Genomic DNA, 24,015 nt, shown 5'->3' with positions numbered 1-24,015 from the left:
ACACCATATTTATTGTTTTTCTGTTGTTCATAAGTCTATACACAGGGCCAGATGAACCCACAATGGATCCCCCCAAGTGCACACAACTGACTAATGACTTTCACCTGTATCCATTTAGTAATAGTGATAGGTTGAAAAGGAATGAAAAATTTTATTTAAGAATTTATACCACATAAGGACAACAATATCACTAGATTTAGGGTCTCTCTACAAGACAGGGCTTCATGATGAGGTAATGACGCAGGGCTTGTCATAAGGTGTCTGCAGTCTTGCATGTTCCAAAATTTGGAGAGCAAATTAGTAATTAATTTAATGGCTACATGCCAAATGACACCTATTGACTTATTACTGTGCCACCCTGACTCAACTCAAACCCTCGCCTCCTACTTCTTGTGCTTAGATGCTCTGTCAAAATTCCCACCAAGTACAGTTTAAACAGAGACCCTCCTTTTCCAGTTTGCAATTAATCAGATTACATACAAACAATTGACATTCAGTGAAGCTGGACCTTTTTTTAGGGGCTCAGGGTTCTGAGTCTCTTTGCCTGGTTGTTAATCCAACTTTGGATACACATATACATTAAAAGCTAGTTCCTCCTGGCCATATTGTTCCTGTTCCAGGTACATGTTATGTTTGAAAATTGTACGATTTGGTAGTACCATGTCAATAAAATGTGCATAATGCAAGTAATGAAATACTGAAAAATATAATATTTATTTTTAAATAGGAACATTATCTATCCATCTATCTATCTATTTCTCTTTCTATCCATCTATCAATCTATCTATCCTTCTTTCTATCTATCTATCTAATGAGCAAATTGAGGCTAAAGAAAATAGAAAAAGGATAAACCAGTAGTAGTAAGTAGTTCAAAGCTGGATGTGCAACATGTATCTTTGTATACGGAACAATATGGTACATGAGAATGAGGAACAAAATGAGTCAAATAACATTTTAATATATAAAACATAGAAAGCTCTGAGATTTAGGTTTGTTTTCATCCCGGATATCTACTTTGTAAAAGGGGTTTATCTTAAACTCCCTAGAACCACTAAAGATGTATTGGTTAACTGAGATTTTAACACTAGAACTACTATAATAAGTTTATAAGACTAAAGTGGTTAAAAACATCCCATAAATCCTGTCAAGAGAAAACTACATTATGTCTGGGACACATCCACAGTGTGTTTCCGGCTGTTGTTGTTAGTCTAACTGCATTAATTATTGTCGCAGGTCAAACGTGTCAAAGTCTGACAAACTCCATTTTCCTCTGTTGTTGTCTCGCTGCAATAGTACGTCGCCGCCACCTCATTGGCTACGAGGAAAATTACGATTTTCTGACGTCACTTCCTGCTTTCGGGCTGCACGATGGCGGTGCCCATGACAGGTCTGGCACACTGACTTCGCCTGGAGGTGTGCAGTTTACGTTACCGGGGAAACTTGTCCGTAGATGACTTTAACCAAAACTTGTCGTCACTGAATATTTAATGAACTGAATCGCAGGTAAACCTCTTAAATAGCTGTTACATCGCTAATGTCGCCTGGGAAATAATGCATGCCGCTGCTAACGTTAGCTGTTAGCTAAGTGTTTACCCAAGGTTACATAGCACTGTTGTGTTTTTTAACACTCATGTTACTTGGCACTTTACAACCCCTGAATTTAATATAAATCCATATCTTCCTGTTTCAGATCATGGCGCTGCACAGACTGTCCTTCAGACTCCGACCCGCGGTAAGATCACCGGTAACAGCAGATGTAACGCTAACGGGCTATTCGAGAAGCTGCAGATACATAACATAGCATACATCATGCACAACATGATAAATACTCCTCTTTAATAGATTTTTAATTAGCTGTTTACAAAGCGAAGAGGCAAGAAATAGGTTCATTGATGTTTGTGGCGTTACACTGGTGCAAAACACATAGCTGTGTGTGTGTGTGTGTGTGTGTGTGTGTGTGTGTGTGTGTGTGTGTGTGTGTGTGTGTGTGTGTGTGTGTGTGTGTGTGTCACAAAATTGACAGTATGAGATGAATAATAATAAGTCATAATGACAAGATTATTTCATATTGCACCTTTTACAGACAGTCACCAAGTGCTTCACGTGTTTTAAAACCAAGTGTTTTAAAACCAAAATAGTTAAACGAGCAAGCAAAAAATAAGTACCAATGGAAATAAAATTAAAACGACTTAATGACAAACGCAAAATTACAAACATGAGACAAAAGTCATTTTAAACAAGTGAGTCTTCAGCGGCTTTTTCAAAGCATCAACAGAGGCCACAGAACATAAAACAATCCAGCTTTTAATTCTCATGTAACACCCTTTCAAAATACGATTTCCGGGTCCGATCGCTCTGTTGAAACAAAACAAACACAACGGCCGAACCTGTGAACAATTACGATCAACTCTTTTGTCAGTTAGAGACCTTTTTCATTGACAAGAAAGAGGTAAAATGACAATTACGTTGTTTTTTAACGGGGAACACGGCACTGTCGCGTTCTAGAAGTACGACCGGCTTGGAGCCTGAAATCATATTTTTAAATGGTGTTACGTCTCGACCTAACAGCCGGATAGGAAGGGCGTTCCCCGGAAGCGGAGCCACCACTTCAAAGGCACATTCACCTTTAGGTTTTAGTCTAGTGCGAGGGAAAACCAGGAATCCCTGGTTGGAAGACCTGAGTGACCTATTTTGTAATGTAAGGATGATGCAGGTCACAGGTCCCTGACCATGCAAGTCTCTGTATGTCAGAAAAATACTTTAAGATGGATCCTGCACTTGATAGAAAGCCAACGTAGTGAGGATAAAATGGGAGTGATGTGGGACGTCCTGCTGGACCTGGTCAACAGCTTGGCAGCCGCATTTTGGCCCAGTTGTTGACGGTCCGGGGACGACTTGCTGAGACGGGTGAAAAGGGGATTGCAGTAGTCGAGCTGGGATGATATAAAACCGCCAATGATCATCTCCAGGTCAAAACAGCTCTAAGTTGGGGGGTTGTGATTAGGCACTAGTAGTTCAATTTACACGCCTACCAATACACTCCCACAACCACCATTTATTTTACTAAGGTTGTTCAGATAACGATCCCTGGGTAAATTAGCTTACATGGTTTGGTTAACTACAGTATATATTTTAAAATAACCTCTTTATACCTTTTGAGTCTTTTGATATTGTATCACATATTTGAAAACCATTCAAAAGAAATATCAAGCAAACTAATTTTGGAACAGACTGTTTTTATTATTAATATTATTATTAAGCACACATCAATCCAGAGCAAAACATTATATAACCTTGACCAGGGCAACAATCTATCAATGTGCTCGTTTAAGGTTTAGCATCCCACCTACGGTAGTAGACCACCTGTGTGATCTTTTAATATTATTTGAGTAAATCCTTTCCTGTAAACGCCCCTCGATATCCAAGTCTGATCAACATGACCGATTAATACAGTACATCGTAAACATGTACATTTAAAGTTGTATTCAAACTTAAAAGCTTTCCATCACTGTATTAAGGTGTTGTAATGTATTCTTCATTTGTTAGGTTTATATCTGATAAAATGTGTTTTTCACATAATCCATTACCCTGTGTTATTGTTTGGATTATTTTTTTTATGTTTTCTCTTTTTGTACATATTGTCTTGCAAGTCCATGTGGGCAAGGCACCTTTTTGTACATATAATACTAAAAGTATTTGCTCTGGAAAAACTTTTGCAGGTAACACATGTAAGGTCCTTTCATGCCAGTGGATATGGGCAGCAGCAGGAGGCTGTGGCCGTAGATCCCGAACCCGAGCCCTTCTCAGTTTTCAGAGCGCAGGAGAACGATCCGGTAAGGAAATCGGACAGCCGCCTTGTTGCAGCATTTTTGTAACTGCAGCAGCAGTTGTCTGTACATTTTTATGATTTTAACTGGCAAGCTCACCGTCGGTCTCTTTCCAGGCATGTCAGTCAGAGAAACATCTCGGACAGTATTACACGCTGCCCTCTGCACACATCCACACTCTGTTCCCGCAAACCCTCCCTTTGCGCTATCAACAACAGGTATGTGCTTACATCTGTGACACATTATTTTAAACTTACTGGCTCATAGATATTGTTTTGTGACTTCATCTGTAAAATATACCATGAAGACCAATTGACATGTATGGATTTTAGGTGAAGACGTTTAATGAAGCCTGTATGATGGTGAGGCAGCCTGCTCTAGAGGTCATCTCTTACCTGAAGAAAACAGACTTCAGCAAACCTCCTCTACGATATTTATTCTGTATCCTTTTAAAACACATGCTCGCAATCTTCTTCTCTGAATGCTTTTGCATAAATCCGTGTTAACCTTATGGAGTTGTTCAGACGGGTTGAAAGGCAGTGGGAAGACAATGTCTCTCTGTCACACAGTCCACTTCTGCTACACGCAAGGATGGCTGGTGCTCCATGTTCCTGATGGTGAGACAACCACAAGTCACAGACACACACTAATTGACCGACTGCTACCACTGTACAGAATGTGACCATCCACCTTTCTTCTGTTTTTTTGTTGTTGTTGTTGTTTTTACACTACAGCTCACCTCTGGGTGAAGAACTGTAGGGAGCTGCTGCCCTCATCCTATAACACGTCGCGCTATGATCAGCCATTAGAAGCCACTGAATGGTTACGCAACTTCAAAATCACCAGCGAGCCCTTCCTTTCAAAGGTAGTGATTTTTCTGCACTGTGTCTTTTCTATGAACATCAGATGATATTTGTATGGGCTTGTGGAGTATTATAAAAATGAGTCACACATGCATGAAGGCATTTATGGACAGTGACAATTTAATTTACAGTGTCTTTGCATGTAGCAATTCAGGCTACGCATACCGTATTTTCCGCACTATAAGGCGCACCACATAATAAGGCGCACCTTCAATGAATGGCTTATTTTGAAACTTTTTTCATATATAAGACGCACCGCATTATAAGGCGCATAGAATAGACGCTACAGTCTAGGCTGGGGTTATTCTATGCATCCATTAGATGGAGCTGCGCTAAAGGGAATGTCAACAAAACAGTCAGGGGAGGTCATCTTGTTGCTTCCTCCACTTTCGCACCATTGATTCGTTCATGTTAAACTCTCTGGCTGCTGCTCTATTCCCATGTTCTACTGCGTGACTAATTGCCTTGAGTTTAAACTCTGCGTCGTAAGTGTGTCACTTAATAGGAGCCATTTTGGGGTCTTTACACAAACACACAAATGGAAATGAAACAGCACGATTCGCGCAGTCATGTATCTCAACGTGCACCGCATGTTACTTCTTCTACGGGGAAAAATAGAGTCGCGGTTGCTTACCGTAGTTGCGAGACCTGTTGTGGCTCAATATTGGTCCATATATAAGGCGCACCGGATTATAAGGCGCACTGTCGGCTTTTGAGAAATTTGAAGGTTTTTAGGTGCAACTTATAGTGCGGAAAATACGGTAATATTGATAATATATTGAGTTTGGAACAGGGATAGATATGTAGCATATCATAATAACACATAATGATTCCTAGTTTTAAAGGCTGCATTACAGTGAAGTGATGAGAATTCATTATAATCTGAATTTACCAGGCTGTTCTACCTCTTTGCTATTACCCACTTAGTCATATCCACGTTGCTGTTGATTACTTATTGTGTAAATGTTTTTTGAAAGCACCAAAAGTCAACCCAATATTGTTGCAATATCACTTTAGAGGTATTTGGCATCAAATACTGTGATATTTGATTTGATCACTCAGCCCTAGTACTGTAGCAATATAACAGCACAATTTATGGATTATAATTTGGGTGAAACATTTGATAGTTTCATGTATTGAGGAGGGACTCAGGCTCTGCTCTTAACCATAAAAAGGAATATGAATGGAAAAGTTATATATGTAACATCTTCATCAAAATACAGTCTTATACAGAATATTAATGTACTTGTACATCACACCATGAAACAAACACAGATTTTTAGCTTTCTGTAAAAAAAAAAAAAAAAACTTTTAAATTAGACAACTGGTGCATAAATTAAAATGAGGACCCAGCCCATATAAACACGATCAGTGAAATCGTCTTTGAAACTGTACTGTCAATGAAACTCTACCGTTTCTCTCTCAGATAAAGACAAAGCAGCGCTATGTGTGGACAAAGAGAGAGTTCACCGAGGAGGGACGTCCACTAGGAGAACTGGTGGATCAGGTGAGCTTTTCTCACAGATTTATTAGTGTTCACTGGAGATGTGGTTTATCTCACCCGACGAGATATTTTCATCAGTTTGTTGTATTTTCTATCTGTTACTTATTCTATCCTTCTTCTGTCCTGCTCATCCCCCACAGGGGGTCATTAAAGTTTCATTTTTCACCTCGCCTGTGCTTAATGGTGATCAATAGCCAGTGAACTGAGCACGGGGGATGGATCAGCACGATATTTTTGTACCACTCTCGCTGACAAAAGCGAAAAAAGGGCAGCAGATTTATGTGCAGCCTTCGAATTTTTCACTTCTTACAATCAGTCATCTTGCTCTGTATCATTTGCTCCATGATAAGCAAAACGTTGAGACATTAGTGCTGCCCTATTTTGTCTGTCTTGTCACACTAATTTTTGGTCACTACTGGCATCACTGTGAGCTTGTTGTAGGCTGTAATTACATCTGATATTAATAGCCAGCCCTTCTGACAGCACATTATTAGACGAGGGAAATTAAGTCAGTCCTAAATGTTCTGCTGAGGCATCTGTACTTGAATATGAAATTATTGTTTGCTCTTAGACTTTACCATAATTCCCTTGCTCAGATTTTGACCTAACCAGTTATGTTTTGTCACTATTTAAAAGAGTATTCCTATGATTTACGAGGAATATTTTATTTTATATAAAGTAAAAAAGGATCAAAATTAATGCGACAGAACCTGAGAGAGTCTTTTTTTATTCTGTGCATTCCTCTTGTTAAAAACCGTGCTTCCACATTACCCACAATGCACCTAAGTTCAGTCAGATATTAGTGTGTTTTATGCTGGTAGTGGCAAATGCAGTAGTACTCTCCAAGACCTGAAAACAGACCCGGCTGTGTAAAAATCGATGTAATTGACCTTTAAGGGCGTATAATTTCCCTTTATAAGACATTTCCACAGGTGTCTGATGTTTTTTTTCTTTTTCCGTAGGGTATAGCTCGTGTGAAGAGCAGCAGTGATGTGGTGGGGGCGGTGATGAAGGAGCTGAGGCTGCAGTGCGGGCAGCCAGACTCAGTCTTCCGCCTGGCCGTGGCTGTGGATGGTGTCAATGCCCTGTGGGGAAGATCCACCATCAAAAAGGAGGATAAGAGTCCTGTGAGGAAACAAATTCACAATCCTGTCATGCCTCGTTTTTGTCTTCATGCTGCTCTTTCAGTCTCACACGTCTCTCTTTCTTACTGTCATCAGGTTGATCCAGAGGAGCTCACTTTGGTTTATAACCTTAGGAAGCTAATGGCAAACAACTGGGTGAGAAGAACACACTAAAGGCAGTTGCATGATAATATTACATTTTAGATTTTTTTTTTTCCCCCCCCCGTTGACATTCTCTCTCTTTGTCTCAGACCGGAGGCGCCATCATCACTGCTCTGTCTCAGACGGGGTCTCTCTATTCTCCAAAATCTGCCTACTTGCCACAAGAGCTGCTGGGAGAGGTCAGAGAGCATGTTTTGCACTTTGCGCTCTGAAAACACATTAGTATTTCCTTCTTATTTTTAAATTTCATCATTGGTCGGGAAATTGCAAACCTGAAATCAACACTGCATCACTCCAATATGAGGAAGTTGTTTTATTAGAATAGAAGTAAATGAATACAAAGAAGACACTTCACACATCTCAACTTTTTGTTGTCTATAGCCCTATTCGGACAGGATTAGTTTTAGTCTTAACTCGGGACCTCTGTAATGAAAATGGCCAATTCACACAGGATTAAGAATTCCCTGTAGTCTACCAGAGGTGGGAGGGGTTACTCGATTTACGCACTATGTCACCTCCCTGTTGCCATGTGCGTCCTACGTAGCTTCCTGATAGCACAAAATGAAGTAAACGCAAAACTAAAGGACAGAATCGATTTATCTACAAAAGGGATGAGTGCTTCTTCAAGCGCCTCCATGCTCAAACATATGTGGAAACTACGTATTGACGGGATCTGACATGTTATATCAACATGTTTTACAGAATGTCGTATTCGGACAGGACTAGTTTTACCTGAGGTATTTTTCGGGACCGTTTTACAGAAGGTGAAAATCACTGTAAATTTTTTCTGACTTTTTCCGGAATAATCACTGACATGGAGAATGCGACGACCACACATTAGACTAATCCCGTTCGAATAGGGCTTATGGGTGATAGCTGTTGCAGTGGGTTGTAATATTATTTATAGCAGTGGTATTTATCCTGAATGTCATAAGATCAGTTTCGTAATGGACCAATAATCCATCATTATCACCCATTTGAACCATTTATGCTGGACAACAACTGAACTGTAAAACTGAAAAGTAGGGTCATATGACATTCTCGTCACATCAAATAAAAATGTTGATGTTTAACATCAACATTCTTGCATAACATTTATCATTTAGACCTCTGTTCTTATCCACTTCCCATGGGACTTAAAAGTAATATACTAAAAGCATAATGCATCATTCCCCCTGCATTTAAATTATATTATAAATTTGAATATCTCTATTTGTTAAATATTGTTACAGGGCCTGTGGTGAATATATAAATAAATAATAATAAATATGATGATATGCATGAATGTATTCATCAATTGTGTTAAGAGTTGGTGATTTATTGCATCTAAATGGTATTTCTTATGTTTGTGATAACTACAAATACTACTTAAAGACATGTTTGATGTGCAGCATGTTGACTTCCTGTCTGCATTTTGCTCATCAGAGAGGGTTCGACAGCATGGACCCGGTGATCCCGGTGTCGGTGCCCAACTACAGCGAGAAGGAGTTTGAGAGCTGCTACCTCTACTTTATGGACCGCCAGTGGCTGCAGCATCCACAGAGTGAGTGATGATACTGTGGATGCTTTTCTTTATTTAAGAGGTGCTGTTATAGTAACTTTAAATTATTTTTTCCCCTTTGTCAGGTCAAACAGAGGAAGGAAAGAAAGAACTCATCTTTTTGAGCAACAGAAATCCGTCAGCGTTGGACAGAATTTGTGCTTTCCTATGAAGTTAATAAAGACCTAAATTACACACACATGCACACAAATATTATTGTCCTAGAAATACATAAATATACAAATGTCCAAGTCCATAATGTCTGTAAATTATGATGTGTTACTTTGATAAAAAAAAGTTGAATGAAGTTTGAAAAAAAGAGTACTTTTGTTTTTGTTGTTTTATGAAAACAAGTTCAATAATGAATGTAACTCAGTTTAAATCCACTTAAATTTAGAAGTAAGATGCAGTCTTACAACTACTGTAGTATATATTTATTAGTATTCAGACAAAATCCAGATAGATGCTTTGGACAAAGATCCAATCACATTATTATTAAACAGCTGTAATTGTTAGTTGACCAATCGTTTAGTGGATTGACGGATATATATATATATATACGTATGTATATATACGTATATATATATATATATATATACATACACACATACTGTATATATATATATATATATATATATATATATATATATATATATATATATATATATATATATATATATATATATATATACACACACTGGAGATCAAAATTAGAGAACAAATTATAAATACTTGATTTATTCTGAAATACTATTTTTTAATTGTTCAGAATTCCTTGAAGCTAAGAGTGACTATGAAACTTTGAAATGGCCAGCCCAGAGTCCAGATCTAAACCCCATAGAGAAAAATTCTTGTCAACAAAGTAATGTCTAAGAAACCCACTACAGCTACTGAACTGGGGAAGAGACTGAAGAAGAATGGACCAAGATCAAACCAGAGCAGAGTAAGAAACTAGTGATGTCCTGTGGGCGCAGATGTGCTGATTCATTTTTGAATCCTAGAGAAGAAAACATTGATTAAATCTTCTCTTCTGACACAATAGTTACTGTTCTCTAATTTGCTTTATTTTTTTCTTTTTTACAAAATAAAGGTTTTTGTCAAAGTGCCTTCTGCCATTTTTGATCTCCACTAGTTTTATGGTGCAGCGCCACCTGGCTGCGGTTCACAGTATTGCATGTTCGTCCACGTGATCGTTAACAAAGTCACATGACCGGTCAAAAGTGCCGTCTGATCCAAACAAAGTAGTCCGAAGAAGACTCGCTGTGATGGCAGATTGGACGCTGTTAAGGTGACGGTTGAGTGTGAATCGTTTTAAAAATCATCCCGCGGGACATGCCACAGTTTCTATCAACATCCTCTGAGGTGAGATCGTCTTCTCTAACTTTCTCTGAATGACATGACAATTAAATGTGTGCGTCAGCTAAATGAAGGGAGCAGGTCTTTGTTAACTGACATTGACACTGATACAACCCGGGTTTTTCATGAACTCTGCAGCCTCATTTGGATATTCTTTGTTTCCAGATAACATGTTATTGCCATCACCTGTACTTGTGGCCTTTGTTTTCCTCACAGCAGAAGTGACCTTCTCTGCAGGTAATAATAACACTACACAGGTGCAATCCCAATGCTTGTATACTCTTTGCATTATAAAGTTAATCATATACTTTCTTCTCTACTTCTTCTCCCGCCAGGAAGCAGTAAATGTGTTGCCAGAAACTTTGGCCATGACTCTGTGGTGTGTGAGTGTAATTCAACCTACTGTGACAGTGTCGGGTCAGTCCCCCTGCCCCCACTGGGCCAGTACTCCTCCCACCTGACCAGCATGGCCGGCAGCAGACTGGAGGCAGGCCGGGGTCAGGTCCAGGTGAACAGCACCGGGGCAGGTGAGTGATGACTCTTTTTGCCGGGATGTCTGCGGTCAGTCGTGGTGGAGCGTCTCTCTCTCACCTCTTTATGTGTGTCTCTTCAGGCCTCAAGTTGACTATCGTTCCCTACCAGAAGTACCAGAAGATCAGGGGATTCGGGGGAGCTATGACAGATGCAGCAGCCATTAACATCCTGTCTCTTTCCGCTGGTGCGCAGGACCAGCTCCTGCGACAGTACTTCTCCCCTGAAGGTACACTCAGTGAAGGAAAACCACCTGAAAATGCCCACTTTGTGTGCAATAGCAGGGGTATAATACGTACAACGGTCAAGCATAATGTGGCCATACATTTCAGCAATATTCAGGAATAAGATGCACATTCATTACTTTTGTTTATGTGAAAATACATGCGAACCAGTGTTTTTCACAAACAACTGTTGTCCTGCTTTTACAAGAAATTCCATATGTGCAGGTTAGTTTGTTTCCCACATCAGCAGAGTGATCAGCAGCATCCACAGAAAGGGTTTTTACACCATGTGTATGTATAGTGTATTATATTTATATATGTAGTTGTTTTTTTATTTATGTATGTAGCATAAAGGACCTAGAGAAACACTATCTCATTGCACTGTTTACTGTGCATATATACAGTATATTCAGTATATAGTGTGGCTGTAATGACAGTAAACCCTCTTGAATCCAAATCCACGTTGGCCATAAGAATGAGAATATAGGGGACAACAGAAATTTGTAAAAAATAAATAAATAAATAACCGTTTTAATTGATCATTAGGTGCATATAGCAAAAAGTAAACGCAGAAAGACAATATCATTAAAGTCTGAAGTTCGCTCTGTGAGGCGTAATGTAGAGCGAGTCGGTCATTGTTGCAAATTAGAAGCCAGACAAAGGGTTTTAATTTGCAATAATGACCGCAATAATTATCTGCTCACTCTTCATTATCCCGCTTATTACACTCGCTAAAGAAAATCAATAATTGCACACAAAATATAGATTTTTTTAAAAAGCATTTAATGGTTTCAAAAATGGTTTTCCAGAGTCTATGATCTGAACTGCGTCCATAGCAGCCACGTGCAATTCAGAAATAACAGACTCTAGAATGCCGTGATTGAGCAATCAGAATTGAGCATTACACAAATGATGATACTGAATTATCACGCAGCCTTGGTCGTTGTTGATGCTGTCTCTGGCAGGTATCGGCTACAGCGTGGTGCGTGTCCCCATGGCCTCCTGTGACTTCTCCACCCGCCTGTATACGTATGCTGACACACCTGGAGACTACAACCTGGACAATTTCACACTGGCCCCTGAGGACATAAACATGAAGGTCACTCTCTTCTCCATACTCTCACACAAACACACGTCCATCAGCCCTCTAACTCTAATATCTCCTCTTTATCTTCCTCTCAGATCCCTCTCCTGCAGCGTGCTCAGGCCTTGTCTCCTTGCCCCTTGTCTCTTCTGGCCAGCGCCTGGAGCGCCCCCGCCTGGATGAAAACTAACAGTGCTCTTGTAGGAAAGGGCTCCCTGAAGGGCCAGCCTGGGGGCAAGGAGCACAAAACCTGGGCTCAGTACTATATCAGGTGACATGCAGAGGCGTACTTCAATGCAATGTCACACGTTGGTGATGATTGATACAAGGGGAACTTATTTTGATGGTCGCTTTTTTTCCCCATTCCTCTCAGGTTCCTTGAGGAATATGCTAAATATAACTTGACCTTCTGGGCTTTGACCACAGGGAATGAGCCCTCTGCAGGACAAATAACAAACTACAGGTCTCTCCTCACATTATATCACACAGAATTAACCGTCCTCATGGCTCGTAAATTTCACAACAGACTGATTAGTATCTCACTGCAGTTTCCAGGCTCTCGGCTTCACTCCTGAGGAGCAGAGGGACTGGGTGGCTCTGGATCTGGGCCCTGCCCTGCACGCTTCTTCACACCCACGCACACACGTCCTCATACTGGATGACAACCGCCTGCTGTTGCCTCACTGGGCTAAAGTGGTGAGTCCAAGGACGGAGAGATAGCGGGTAAAGTCATGGTAAACTCTGTCATGCCTGAGGCTGCTCTCGTGGTGCAGGCAAGAAATTAAGAATTTCAACAAAAATCAGTATAAGAAAAGAAAAAAGATGAACCAATAATAAAAGATCTTAACGTGATAAACTTACACCCAGCACAGTAAAGAAGATATAATGTCAGATCAAAGTGTTCTGTCTTTCACGCTGTAGTAAAGCAGCTGCAGGAATAAAGGACTTTTTTACATATTCCAGTCACATTTTTATTCTCTGGAGGAAATAGTTTGGCAGCGGCCAAGGTTTTTGTTTTTCATAGAGAGGCTCCTAAACCATGCCACAAAGGACAAGGACAAGATTAAACAAGGCTCTGTCAAAACACAGAGTTCTGCAGGTTTTATTACCACATACAACCCACTTACTTAATACCCCATGGGATAATGGAAAACCAGTAGAGATGATATGGCCTACAAATGTTATCATATTGCATTTTTAAACACTTCCCAGCAAAGTGTAACAATATTTCCTAATGTGATTCACTATTATAACGTATTGATTCTGTTATAATAAATTGTATGAATGCAGCCTGGATCCAGATGAGCAGAATTAAATGTAGGGATGGATATACCAATTTAAGATGAATCCATGTAAGTTTTGGCTAAATTGGCACCTGGGGTGAGCTTTGTGGCTACTGTTGCAAGCAATAGTGACAGTGTTTGCTGCAGGTTGGATTGAGCTGACTGGGACTCTAAAAAGGAACCTACGCCCACAATCCACTGTTGCACCAGACTCACTTTTGGTTTGTAAGTGTGTTAACACCTCCTGAAAGCCCGAAATCGCATTTGATTAAAAAAAATTTCACTGACATTACCGTCTGCAACAGGCAAGAGAAAATATTATAAATAACTCATCTAAGGTATTTCTCATTTAACTAGCTTAGTACATGCAGATACTCTGAAAGAGGAGAACACTGGTGCCCTTTTTAGCATGCATTTTATGTAAAAACTCACATATGTTTTTTGTTTTTTCCCCCCTACAGCTCCTGAATGACATTCATGCAGGAAGGTACATTCATGGCATTGCAGTTCACTGGTACATGGACAGCTTTGTTCCAGCAGAGATAAGCCTGGGAGTCACCCATCATCTCTACCCAGAGTATTACCTGTTTGGCACAGAGGCTTGCTCTGGCTGGAGCCCACTAGACAGAGGGGTGAAGCTGGGGAGCTGGGACAGGGCTGAACAGTATGCACATGATATTATAGAGGTGAGCTCATTTTATCATTCGCATGAGGCTTGTTCAGTCTGATCCACTGTGACAGATTTTGACAAGCCGTGAGCTGTTTCTGCAAGGTGAATCCCCTCCCTCGATGTTGCAGTGCTGGTTAGAAGCCACACTCTGCTGCACACACTCTTTAGAAACGCCTGCGGGCCATCAAAGCAAGCTGGAACTGGTGTTGTGTTTCTTTTTTTTCTTCACTCTCTCTCTCTTCAATGAAACTGGACTCCCTTCCATTCTATCTATATTACATGTGTGCATTCAGACTCCAGACATCTTGAGAATCAGGAGGGATTTGTTTATGCAAATGTGCTGTCTTTGTGATATTTAAACCACAGGACACCTCCTCTTACTACAAAGCACAGACTTAGATGCTAAACTTTGGGTGTTTTCTTAACGGCAGGACTTGAATCATTATGTGGTGGGTTGGACTGACTGGAACCTGGCGTTGGATCAGACCGGTGGGCCCAACTGGGTCAAAAACTTTGTAGACAGCCCTGTAATAGTGGATGCAAAGCACGACGCCTTCTACAAGCAGCCACACTTCTACAGCATGGCCCACTTCAGGTAGACGCTCACATGGTCTTTGTTTACACTGTATGGCATTTTTCACCTGTTGCATCATTACAAGGAGGCATTTTCTGATCAAGGTCCAATAATGAGATCCACACATTTCACCTCTTTACACAGTAAGTTCCTGTGGGAAGGGTCTCAGAGAGTCGGTGTGTCTGCCAGTCAGGAAACAGAGCTGGAATACTCCGCTTTCGTCAGACCAGATGGCTCAGCAGTGCTCATTATACTCAACAGGTACCTGAAATGTGTTTTGTTTGTATTTTGCCAATGACAGGAAATGTATCATAAATAATAATACATTAGACTTGTAGCACTTTTCAAAGTTCTCAAAGATGCTTTACATACTGAAGGATAGAAATAACAAACAAAAAGAATAAATTGAGTCGACAAAGGAATAAAAACATGGGGGTGGGGGGTGTTTTTGTTTTGTAGGTCATCATCAGTTCTCCAGTTTGAGGTCTGGGATCCCGCTGTGGGCTACATCTCCTCCACCGCACCGGCTCATTCATTGCTCACACTTGCTTGGAGCACAAATTGATCATTAATACATGGTCACATCACCTGATTCTACCTTAACCACATAATATCTTCTATGCACATTTGAAAATGCCACAGAAAGTTTGCATTTCACGTTGGAATCTTCTCATTACCAAAGCGCTAATTACTTTGAGTGCTTTGTCGATATCAAGCTACTCACACACATTTTCCAATTAACTGGTGCAAGATTTATTTATTTATTTTAATTCTGCCCAGCTTTAGTGATTTCAGCGTTGACTTAAATTAACCTCAGCAAACAAGGATAACCTCAACTCATTTGAAAGCCTAAAATGCTTTTTTTTTAATGCACTGATTCCAGGGGTGGCACCTGAAAGTAATGAATGTATCAGTTTACCAGAACAACCTGTGCCGAAGCGTAACTGGTGCCTTGATTTCCAGTTAATAAGATGCTTGAAGTGTTCTCATATAAATAATGTACAGAAATTGTAAATGCAAATTTTGTTGCTATCTAATTTTAATTAAAATGCATTTTCTCTAAATATGCCATGTTTTAAGTATTTTTGTGTGCAGAGAAAATATTGTTAGCAATGAAAGTTCGAGGTCAGTTTTTTTGTCAATTTATTAATACATCATAGACATTTTTTTCATATATATAATATACAGTTTGATAACCAGATATTTCACATTTGTGTCTCCATTCAATGTTTTTTTTCTTTGCAAACCATAAGTTGTAGGACAAATTATTTACATCAAAAAAAGTGATAAAAAAAAGGTGAAACAATAGACAGGAATAAAACGACAGAGGGATGCCATCTGTTTATAATATATACACCAGGAAGAGTATGTTCAAATCTAAATGATCAGATAATGGGACAATTTCATTCCCTTACTGGTATGATATTCATTTATTCCCCCCGAAAGGTGCAAGGAATTCCCTTGCTTTCATTTGACGTCACAGCTTTCGTTTGTGGCTATTAAAACAGCAGCGACTCGACATATTCCTATAAAATACTCTGTTTTCTTTTTTATTGAAGTACACTACAGAGTGTGGACGCAGTAACATGAACCCTTTTTAAAATGCAATCCAATAAAAACACCACCAGAATAAATAACCAGAGTTCAATCAAGATATTCCTGCTCAAATCTCAACAAGAAATGTATAATTACACCCATCGTAAACATAACATTTATTGCAGGGCTATAGGTGTTCATGTTTTTCGGTCCAAACCCTGTTAATGCTAGGAGTGAAAGTAACCCCTACAGTATTGCCATATGCCGTACAGGGTTCAGCTGCAGAATTTAGCTAATTAGAGGGCATGGTATGATATAAAGTCTGGCATTTCCCCCACAATAGTGTATTGCAGCAGTGCATTTCAAGAAAGATGGAAGAAAGGAGTTTGCTTGAGAGGTGAAAGTAGAGAAGACGGGCATGATCATCATCAATTTAGGCTGGTTTTGTTATGAGGCAAAAAAAGAGATCTAGCAGACCTCAACTGACTGTTAAGACGTCTGTACGGGTATCTGTATACATGGTTGAGGAGAAAGGCATTCAAATAAAAATACAAAAAAATATCAGACTGAGATGATTATGACTGCAACAGAGATGAAGGGAGGAAAGTGAGAAGAGCTTTGTCTTCTCGGTGTGTTGCTGGATGTAGGCGAGGAGAACCTTGGGATGAGGCGGGTGGGTGTCTCAGAAGGACCATCTCTCCTGTGTGCGGGGGTCCATGGAGAGGGTGGGGGACTCTGATGGGGGCTGGCTGCTGCTGTCTTCTCCGTTTAAACTCTTCCTACACACTGGACATGTGTCATGCTGTGTGGCCACAGAACAGAACGTAGATACCATCAGCTTTGGGCAGTTTTTTTACAAGAGTTTTTACAAGTGGACTTCTTAAGCCTTATTTTTACACGATGTTCAGTCTGTGTTCTTTGACTTAGAGCGCCTGGATCTTTCTGTCTGCTAAGTTAAATATACACATGCAACATTCCTGACTGCTAATCATAAATGAGTGGTATGGTAGAGTAGGGAGACATAAGGGATATTTGGGGTATTGTAAATGGGGTTGTATTAGGTAGTTATCGACAGTCAGTAGATGACGGTCTGTGCACCCCCAGTTTGGAGAAGGAGGGATGTAGACATTTATATTTAGAATATTCTCACTGCTTTACCTTTCTGTCAGACAGTCTCTTTCCTTTGGGACTACATTTCTTCTGTATTTCTAAGCGTAAGTTCCATACTCTTATGCAAAACCACAACCGTTGATCTGTGGTGTGCAAAACTGTTGCACTTATACATAGGAATTAAAAAAAAAAAAAAAAAGAAATCTACAGAAGAATTCTACATATAACGTGCACTTATACTGATATAGATTAAGTGAGCATTTTTAGGTGAGTTAAAAATATTTTTGCTGCTGCCCTCCTCCACAGCAGTACATCGCTTAGCATCGTCAGGACTCCCGCCTGCTTCTCCAAACTGGGGGTGGGCCAACTGCCATCTGAATTGAAACATCTGAACTGAGGGTAATACACCGACTATGAAACACCGAAATATCCCCTTAAGCATGGCTAAACTAACCCTTCATTTAAAAAAGTATTGTTGATTTGAATTTGGCATTCCTCTAAAGGCAAAGGGTTTAGGATTAGCAATATTCTAAATATTTTCTTATTCGACAAATCTAATGAAAAGACCAAAACAAACGATGGACCGATCCAACTAACAAGCATTTCCTGTGTAGCCAAAGTCTGATAAAGCGTATTTCTCTGTGTCATTAACCCTTCATTGTTGTCCAGAAACTATGAAGCTCACAATGAGCCACACATGCCGCGTTTCAATTCAACTGAAATTCAAATGTTGCAAAAAAAAAAATGCAAATTACGCACATTTTCATCAATTGGTTTGGAGAGAATTTAGTAGGCTACAGCATTGGTTTGTTAGTAGTTTGCGCTATAGGCTATGAATGGCTGTAAACTGCAAGTAAAGTAGAGGTTTCTATCGGGAAACAAAACAAGTTGCCTAGGCCATCTAACCCATTTACAAAAGTAAAATGGAGAGAAGTCTTAAGGAATTTGTCGGATTTTTCCGTTTCCATTTAGCTTTTCTAATGTGATACTTCAAAATGCACATAAAAATGTGTGAATTTTAAAACGCTACAGTTGCACTGGGCAAAGATGTTCCTTCATTGGGATAATGAATTTTGAGTTTGCCCCACATAAATGTTTCAACTTGGTAGCAAAAGCATGTGTTCAGATTCCCTTAAGGTCTTAATACATCAATCACATTTAATTAAGGATCTATTCCATGAGTTTATCATACAAAAGTCAACCCTCCTGGTTATGACTCACCATTTCCAGCCATGGTACTATACAGTCTGAATGAAAGAAGTGGTTACAGGGTAGCTGTCTGACTGGCTCTCCCACTGCGAAGTCCTCTTTGCACACGGGACATTCCATACAGCAATCTACAGCAGAGATGACAGACATGTTCAATACACTTGTGGTTCCTAATGATTTGTAGTGTTAATTCATTACCAGTCACTTGGTAATGACTTGCAACATTTGCTGAGGCAACGTGCAACAGATCATAAAAACCAAAACTATATTTGCATCATGAAGTTCATTAGCAAGCAAGCTACCAAGCCTGGTTTTTACTAATTAGTGAAAACAATTATACAAAACTATAAAGGCCTGACGCCTTAAGGCCTGGAAAAAAAAAAGGCACACAACATTTCTCCTAAGAAGTCCGCCATTACCAGCCCTGCAAATCCTGGGCTGCATAACTAACCACACAGTTACAGCTGAGTGGTAAAATAGGACAGCACACAGAGAAGAGGAAGTCAAGAAGAACAGACCCACAAGAGAACTTGGAAGAACAAAAGGGGAGGTCAAAGACCAGCAAGCAAAAAGACATCAGTGCAAAGTAATTTATGGAACACATTGTTGATACTCAAGGTTAATGGGAACTTCGTCCCAAACAGACACAGTTTCAGCAGATCCTCTTGGTCGGCAGCAAGAGCATATAACACAAGTGCCTTTTCATGCTGAAGTCAAGTACTACATAGACCTCACAGAGGGCACGAGAAACATGGTGAGATGGTGTGAGAAAAACAAGAAATTACTGACCTGCTTGTTCCTGAGAGATATTGACCGTTGGGAGAGAGGAGATCTTCTCTTTCTCTGCTGGAGGAGGACCTGTGTTCTCCAACTGACCTAGTAACTACAAACACATTCGTAAACGGCGGAGAAATTTAAAAAAAAAAAAAGGTGGCAGGGACATGAAGTTGGAGAAGTTAAGTTTGGTTTACCTGTGTTATCACAGCGTCTAGCCCTCCCTGTCCCCAGGCGTAATCACCTGGGTTAGAGTGCAGCATCCCCGTCCTGAGGGAGACACACACACCGCAAGTTGATAAGAGACATACTGTGACACGAGCACTGACACTACTGTAATGTCATCTTACCATGACAGGGGTGGTGAGCCAGGGACTCCAGAGTTGGCAAAGAGGCCGGCGAGAAACTGTTGTACAATCCTGAGACACGGAGAGAAAATACATAACTGTTAATGTCATCACCAAAAATAAGAACAGTTAGGATTGTAAGAGTGTAAACAGCACTGTCATTGTTAGAAGTGGGAGATATGCAAGACGGAGAAAAGAGCCACCGGTCAGTTCCTCACCCCTCCACAGCAGGCGAGCGGTCTGGTCTACTGCTGCCTCTGGACCGATATCTCCTCTGGCTGTGCAGGCGAGGGGGGCGTCCTGGTCCCCAGTGGTCAGCAGCTCCTAGTAGACCCCCCATAGGTCCCCCTAGGCCTGCCGGGACTGACCCCCCGATTGGTCCCCCTCCCAAACCCCCCAGGTCACTGAGACCCCCCAAGCGCCCTCCAGGGAGCCGAGGTTCTGAATCAGGCGTGTCGGCGTCTGGTGTAAATGGCCGCTCCAGTAACAAAAGGTGCCATAGCTGCAGGGATGGTGGGATTGGACAGGGAGAAAGAGATTTTCAGATAGAAAGTGGGATCAAGGATAGGCGAGCAGGCAGGCAGCGAAAAAGAAGGATGAGGGACAGTCGAGAAGAGGGCACGGAAATAGGAAAGACAAAGTTAATCAAAACACATAGAATGATTGCAATCAATCCTCTTTGCCCACACCCCCTCCCTAGTCTACCCAAAATCCCTCAGGTCAGCTTGTACCTCTGCAAATTGTGTGGCTGCGTCATCTATCCCGTTAGCGCCACCCTCTAGGAGACTGAGGGAAATAGCGCACAAGGGGACAAAAGACACATTATTAGCAACGTCCACTGAACCCTCTACACATGTTCAGGTTTAGTGTTAGCCTGGGACAAAACTGCATGGTAAGCCTACAAGCTTGTAACATGTTGGTTCTTGTAAATAAGAACAAGAAAACAGCCCATGTACCTGCTGTTCCAGACTAACACTAAAAAGGCCTTAAACAAAAAATGTTGCCTCTTACCTGGAGTCTTCTGTTACTTCCTCTATGAACCCTGAGTCACACCTTGGACAGATATACTCCTGAAAAGAATCACAACAAAGACCAAGTCACACAGGAGACATGCCGGTTAGAAAACATGCTCATAATGATTTCCTAGAAACAAAGGGGAAAGTCAGCGCAACAAGCTTACAGGCTCGAAAAACTATTGTATGAGCATCCCTAGCCCCAATCCTACTGCAGACGAGTAGAAAATATCATTAGATTTGTCATTTAGGATAGTTTTGGGAGCAAGCGACACTGTGAAGTCTTTTAGGGGCCGTCACCACAATAACAGGACTTTTGCATTTTCAAAGCTGAAAGTTAGAGGCTACAACTAAACAGAGACAATATAGACAGTAACAGTGTTAAATTTATGTCAGCAATTTTGTTTCTGGTTTGTGTTTTGCTTTTATTATTAAATTGTTGTATTCTATCAAAAAAAAAACAACAACCATGATATCAGAATTATATATCAGCCATCACCACACTGGAGAAGCAAAAACCAACTATACCGTAATGCAATGGCATCCCACCAGCCGCAATGCCAAATCGGGCCAGGGGCCGAGTGGTGGGGCTATGGACCCTTCCCTACTTCCTATTTAAACATCACTAATGCAACAAATATAAAAAAATATATGTATTTTGGGGGTGCAAATGTTGCTGGAAACCTGCCGACTGTTACTGCTGAGCCCTGCTGTGTTTGCCATATTGTGATATATTGATATCTGGGAAAATATTTGTCTTATTCTATCACTGTCTTTCAGGGAATTCATACAAACATTATCAAGACATTATGCGGACTGGTCTGGTCAACGAAACAAGACTGTTTGTTTGTTTTTGCAAGGATAATATCAGTGGATTTGTATGGCAGCCAATGTTTTATGAATGTAGCTCAGGAGGAAGAGCTGGTCTGCCAACCACACCTAACTGTCTGAGTGTGTGGAGTGTTATAGAAACCACTGCAGTGGGACGAGAAAACACTACGGCCAGGTTGTACAGGACTGGACGATGAGGAATTGAACTGGTAAGTTTAGCAAGTCTATGAAAAGTATTGTGTGTGTGTGTGTGCGTGTGCGCGTGCCCGTGCGCGTGTGCGTGTGTGTGTACATACAAAGTACAAACTATGGTCAAGTTCAGTATTGGTTGAGAAACCTCACAGTAAGCAGAAAGTTAAAGTGAGTTGTACTTCATTGGCTGGCAGTTTATCATATCTGTTGGATAAATGACTGCGATGGTCCTCGCCATACTGTAGTAATGGGTGTTTCATTCAGTTGGCTCAGTGAAGACATGCCACAGGACTGAGTGTGCCTGAGACAAGCAGGCCAGTTAAGAAGAAGTGACAGGGCAGGCTGGAATTACCCTCGACCATAAAAATAAAGATTCAGATCACAACAGGATAACCTGGTGAACTGATTTACCGAACGAATGACACATGCAGTATAATATCAGTTGCCAGTTTATTAGATACATTTTGTCCCACTTCGTTTAAGTCAATCAAAATAGTCTAAATAATAAGTGGTAGCAGCAATCATTTTATCTTTTAATGAATAGATCATTTGGTTAATATAATAATGGAATAGTCAAAATGCCCATCACATTTTTCTTAAAATATAAGTTAACTTCTTAAGGTAACTTGTGTTGTCCAAACAAAACGCTAAAAACCTAAAGATATTCATTTTACTATAATAAAAGTCTTTAAAATCAGCAGGTGAGGTGTAGGAACAAGAACAAGTTTGCCATATTTATTTAATAATTATTTACTCTCACTTGTTATAAAATTGTAAACTAATCATGTCAATTCTCGTCAGTTTAACACTTTATGCTTGAGTCGACTACAAACAACACCCTCCAAAATTACAAATAAATTGAATTAACCTCTCTAAACCACTCTCAACAGAACCTTTATAACCATCATGAAGCTGTTGTTTTAGTCTGGATTAGTTTAATCTAGGTGTAGCTAATAAACTGGTGAATGGCTCTGAATATGAGACCAGCACAACTGGGATAAGACGTAGAAAAAGATATGTTTAATAGATCTGAGGTTGGGAAAAGTCTGGTTAAGACATTATACCACCTTTACTCCTAACTTCAAAACTGAAACTAAAACGAGATGTTTATGTTCCTGAAAATTCCCCAACTCGTCCCGTCAAGAGTGTGTTTTATCAGAAACAAACCTGAAAACGAAAATAGCCACAATCAAACAACTAGTGTTAATCGTGTCTTTAAAGATTGAATAACAAGGTAAGAACACAGACCTTCTTCAATCAGCTGTTTGTGTTGTTTTGTGCAAAACACAATATCCCCCAAGCTGTCAAAGGAAGGCGTCGAGCACACAGCTTTTGGCAAAACTGTCTCAAACATGCGAGCCACACAGAACCTGTCGACATTTGCTTTCCCTGATTTTGAACGAAGACATTTGCGAGTGTCACGAGTTTATTTAGAGAGTTAACAACAACAAACGTTGCTAACTGCTAACAGGCTAGCTAGTGTTTCATCTGTAGCAAGCGAGCGAAACAAACGGTGTTTCGGACAAAGGTTGACTTGTCAGCCGTGCATTTTCTACAAAAGAGTATGATGGGTATAGAGAGAAAAACACCGGCCTTACCGGGAGTTTGGGGTTCACTTCCCCCTTACAACAGTGACAGAAAAACCGATGCGGTGGAACAGCCGCAGCCTCCGCCATCTTCCCCAAAGCACAAACACTGACGTCGGTCCTCCACAAACTGAAGACAGCTGTCCGCCTCCAGCCCGGCATGCACCGCGGCACCGCCTAACATAAGGCTAATGGAAGGAGGCTGGGACAAGAGGGTATGATACTCTTTTATACAGTCTATGGACTAAACATAACTTAAGTCTCAATAAATAAATAAATAAATACATGTAGGTGATCAAAAATGTAATGCATTTATTTATGTAATATTTTATGTATTATTTTTATTTATGTATACATGTATTTCTGCATGTAGTTATGTATTCAATTATTTCTGCATTCATTTATTATTTTATTTACGTCTTTATACCAAGCCCCCAACCCCACCGTAACAACTTCCTGGTTGATCCAATCAGGAAGTGCCAAAAACTGCAGTTCGTCAAATGGCCACTAGGGGCAGGTTTCATAATAGAGCAATTGACCCCCATGTTAAACAGGCCGTTTTCAAAGCGTAATTAAACCTATTTAAGACCTGGCACAAAAAAAAACATTTGAGGTCGTATGTTAAGGTCATATCTCCATGACAACATGGAAGGGGGGAATTTTTTTTGCACCAGG

At 40.4% G+C, this 24,015-nt stretch overlaps 3 protein-coding genes across 3 annotated transcripts; 2 read left to right on the top strand and 1 right to left on the bottom strand.

The window, feature by feature from the left end:
- Positions 1-1,363: 1,363 nt before the first annotated feature.
- Positions 1,364-9,279, top strand: dap3 (death associated protein 3). Its single transcript, XM_083918978.1, has 13 exons — positions 1,364-1,503; positions 1,691-1,732; positions 3,720-3,833; positions 3,944-4,045; positions 4,160-4,268; positions 4,352-4,444; positions 4,562-4,692; positions 6,117-6,197; positions 7,157-7,321; positions 7,415-7,474; positions 7,570-7,659; positions 8,906-9,023; positions 9,107-9,279. The coding sequence occupies exons 2-13, from the start codon at positions 1,694-1,696 to the stop codon at positions 9,190-9,192; spliced, it is 1,188 nt and encodes a 395-aa protein (XP_083775104.1). The 5' UTR covers positions 1,364-1,503; positions 1,691-1,693; the 3' UTR covers positions 9,193-9,279.
- Positions 9,280-10,251: 972 nt separating this feature from the next.
- gba1 (glucosylceramidase beta 1) lies at positions 10,252-15,733 on the top strand. The gene is made up of 12 exons (XM_083918773.1): positions 10,252-10,382; positions 10,542-10,613; positions 10,712-10,903; positions 10,990-11,136; positions 12,097-12,230; positions 12,314-12,486; positions 12,589-12,678; positions 12,764-12,911; positions 13,960-14,184; positions 14,600-14,763; positions 14,887-15,003; positions 15,202-15,733. Exons 2-12 carry the CDS (start codon positions 10,547-10,549, stop codon positions 15,305-15,307), a joined length of 1,563 nt encoding a protein of 520 aa, XP_083774899.1. The 5' UTR covers positions 10,252-10,382; positions 10,542-10,546; the 3' UTR covers positions 15,308-15,733.
- A 166-nt stretch (positions 15,734-15,899) lies between these two features.
- rnf115a (ring finger protein 115a) lies at positions 15,900-23,502 on the bottom strand (the record flags this gene model as incomplete). The annotated part of the gene is made up of 9 exons (XM_083919159.1): positions 15,900-17,080; positions 18,610-18,725; positions 19,387-19,480; positions 19,569-19,641; positions 19,722-19,790; positions 19,937-20,220; positions 20,450-20,504; positions 20,730-20,788; positions 23,353-23,502. 9 exons carry the CDS (start codon positions 23,500-23,502, stop codon positions 16,961-16,963), a joined length of 1,020 nt encoding a protein of 339 aa, XP_083775285.1. The 3' UTR covers positions 15,900-16,960.
- Positions 23,503-24,015: the final 513 nt, after the last annotated feature.

This window comes from Echiichthys vipera, assembly GCF_963691815.1.
Source record: "Echiichthys vipera genome assembly, chromosome: 8".
NCBI lineage: Eukaryota > Metazoa > Chordata > Actinopteri > Perciformes > Trachinidae > Echiichthys > Echiichthys vipera.
This window is presented reverse-complemented; position numbering and strand designations above follow the sequence as displayed.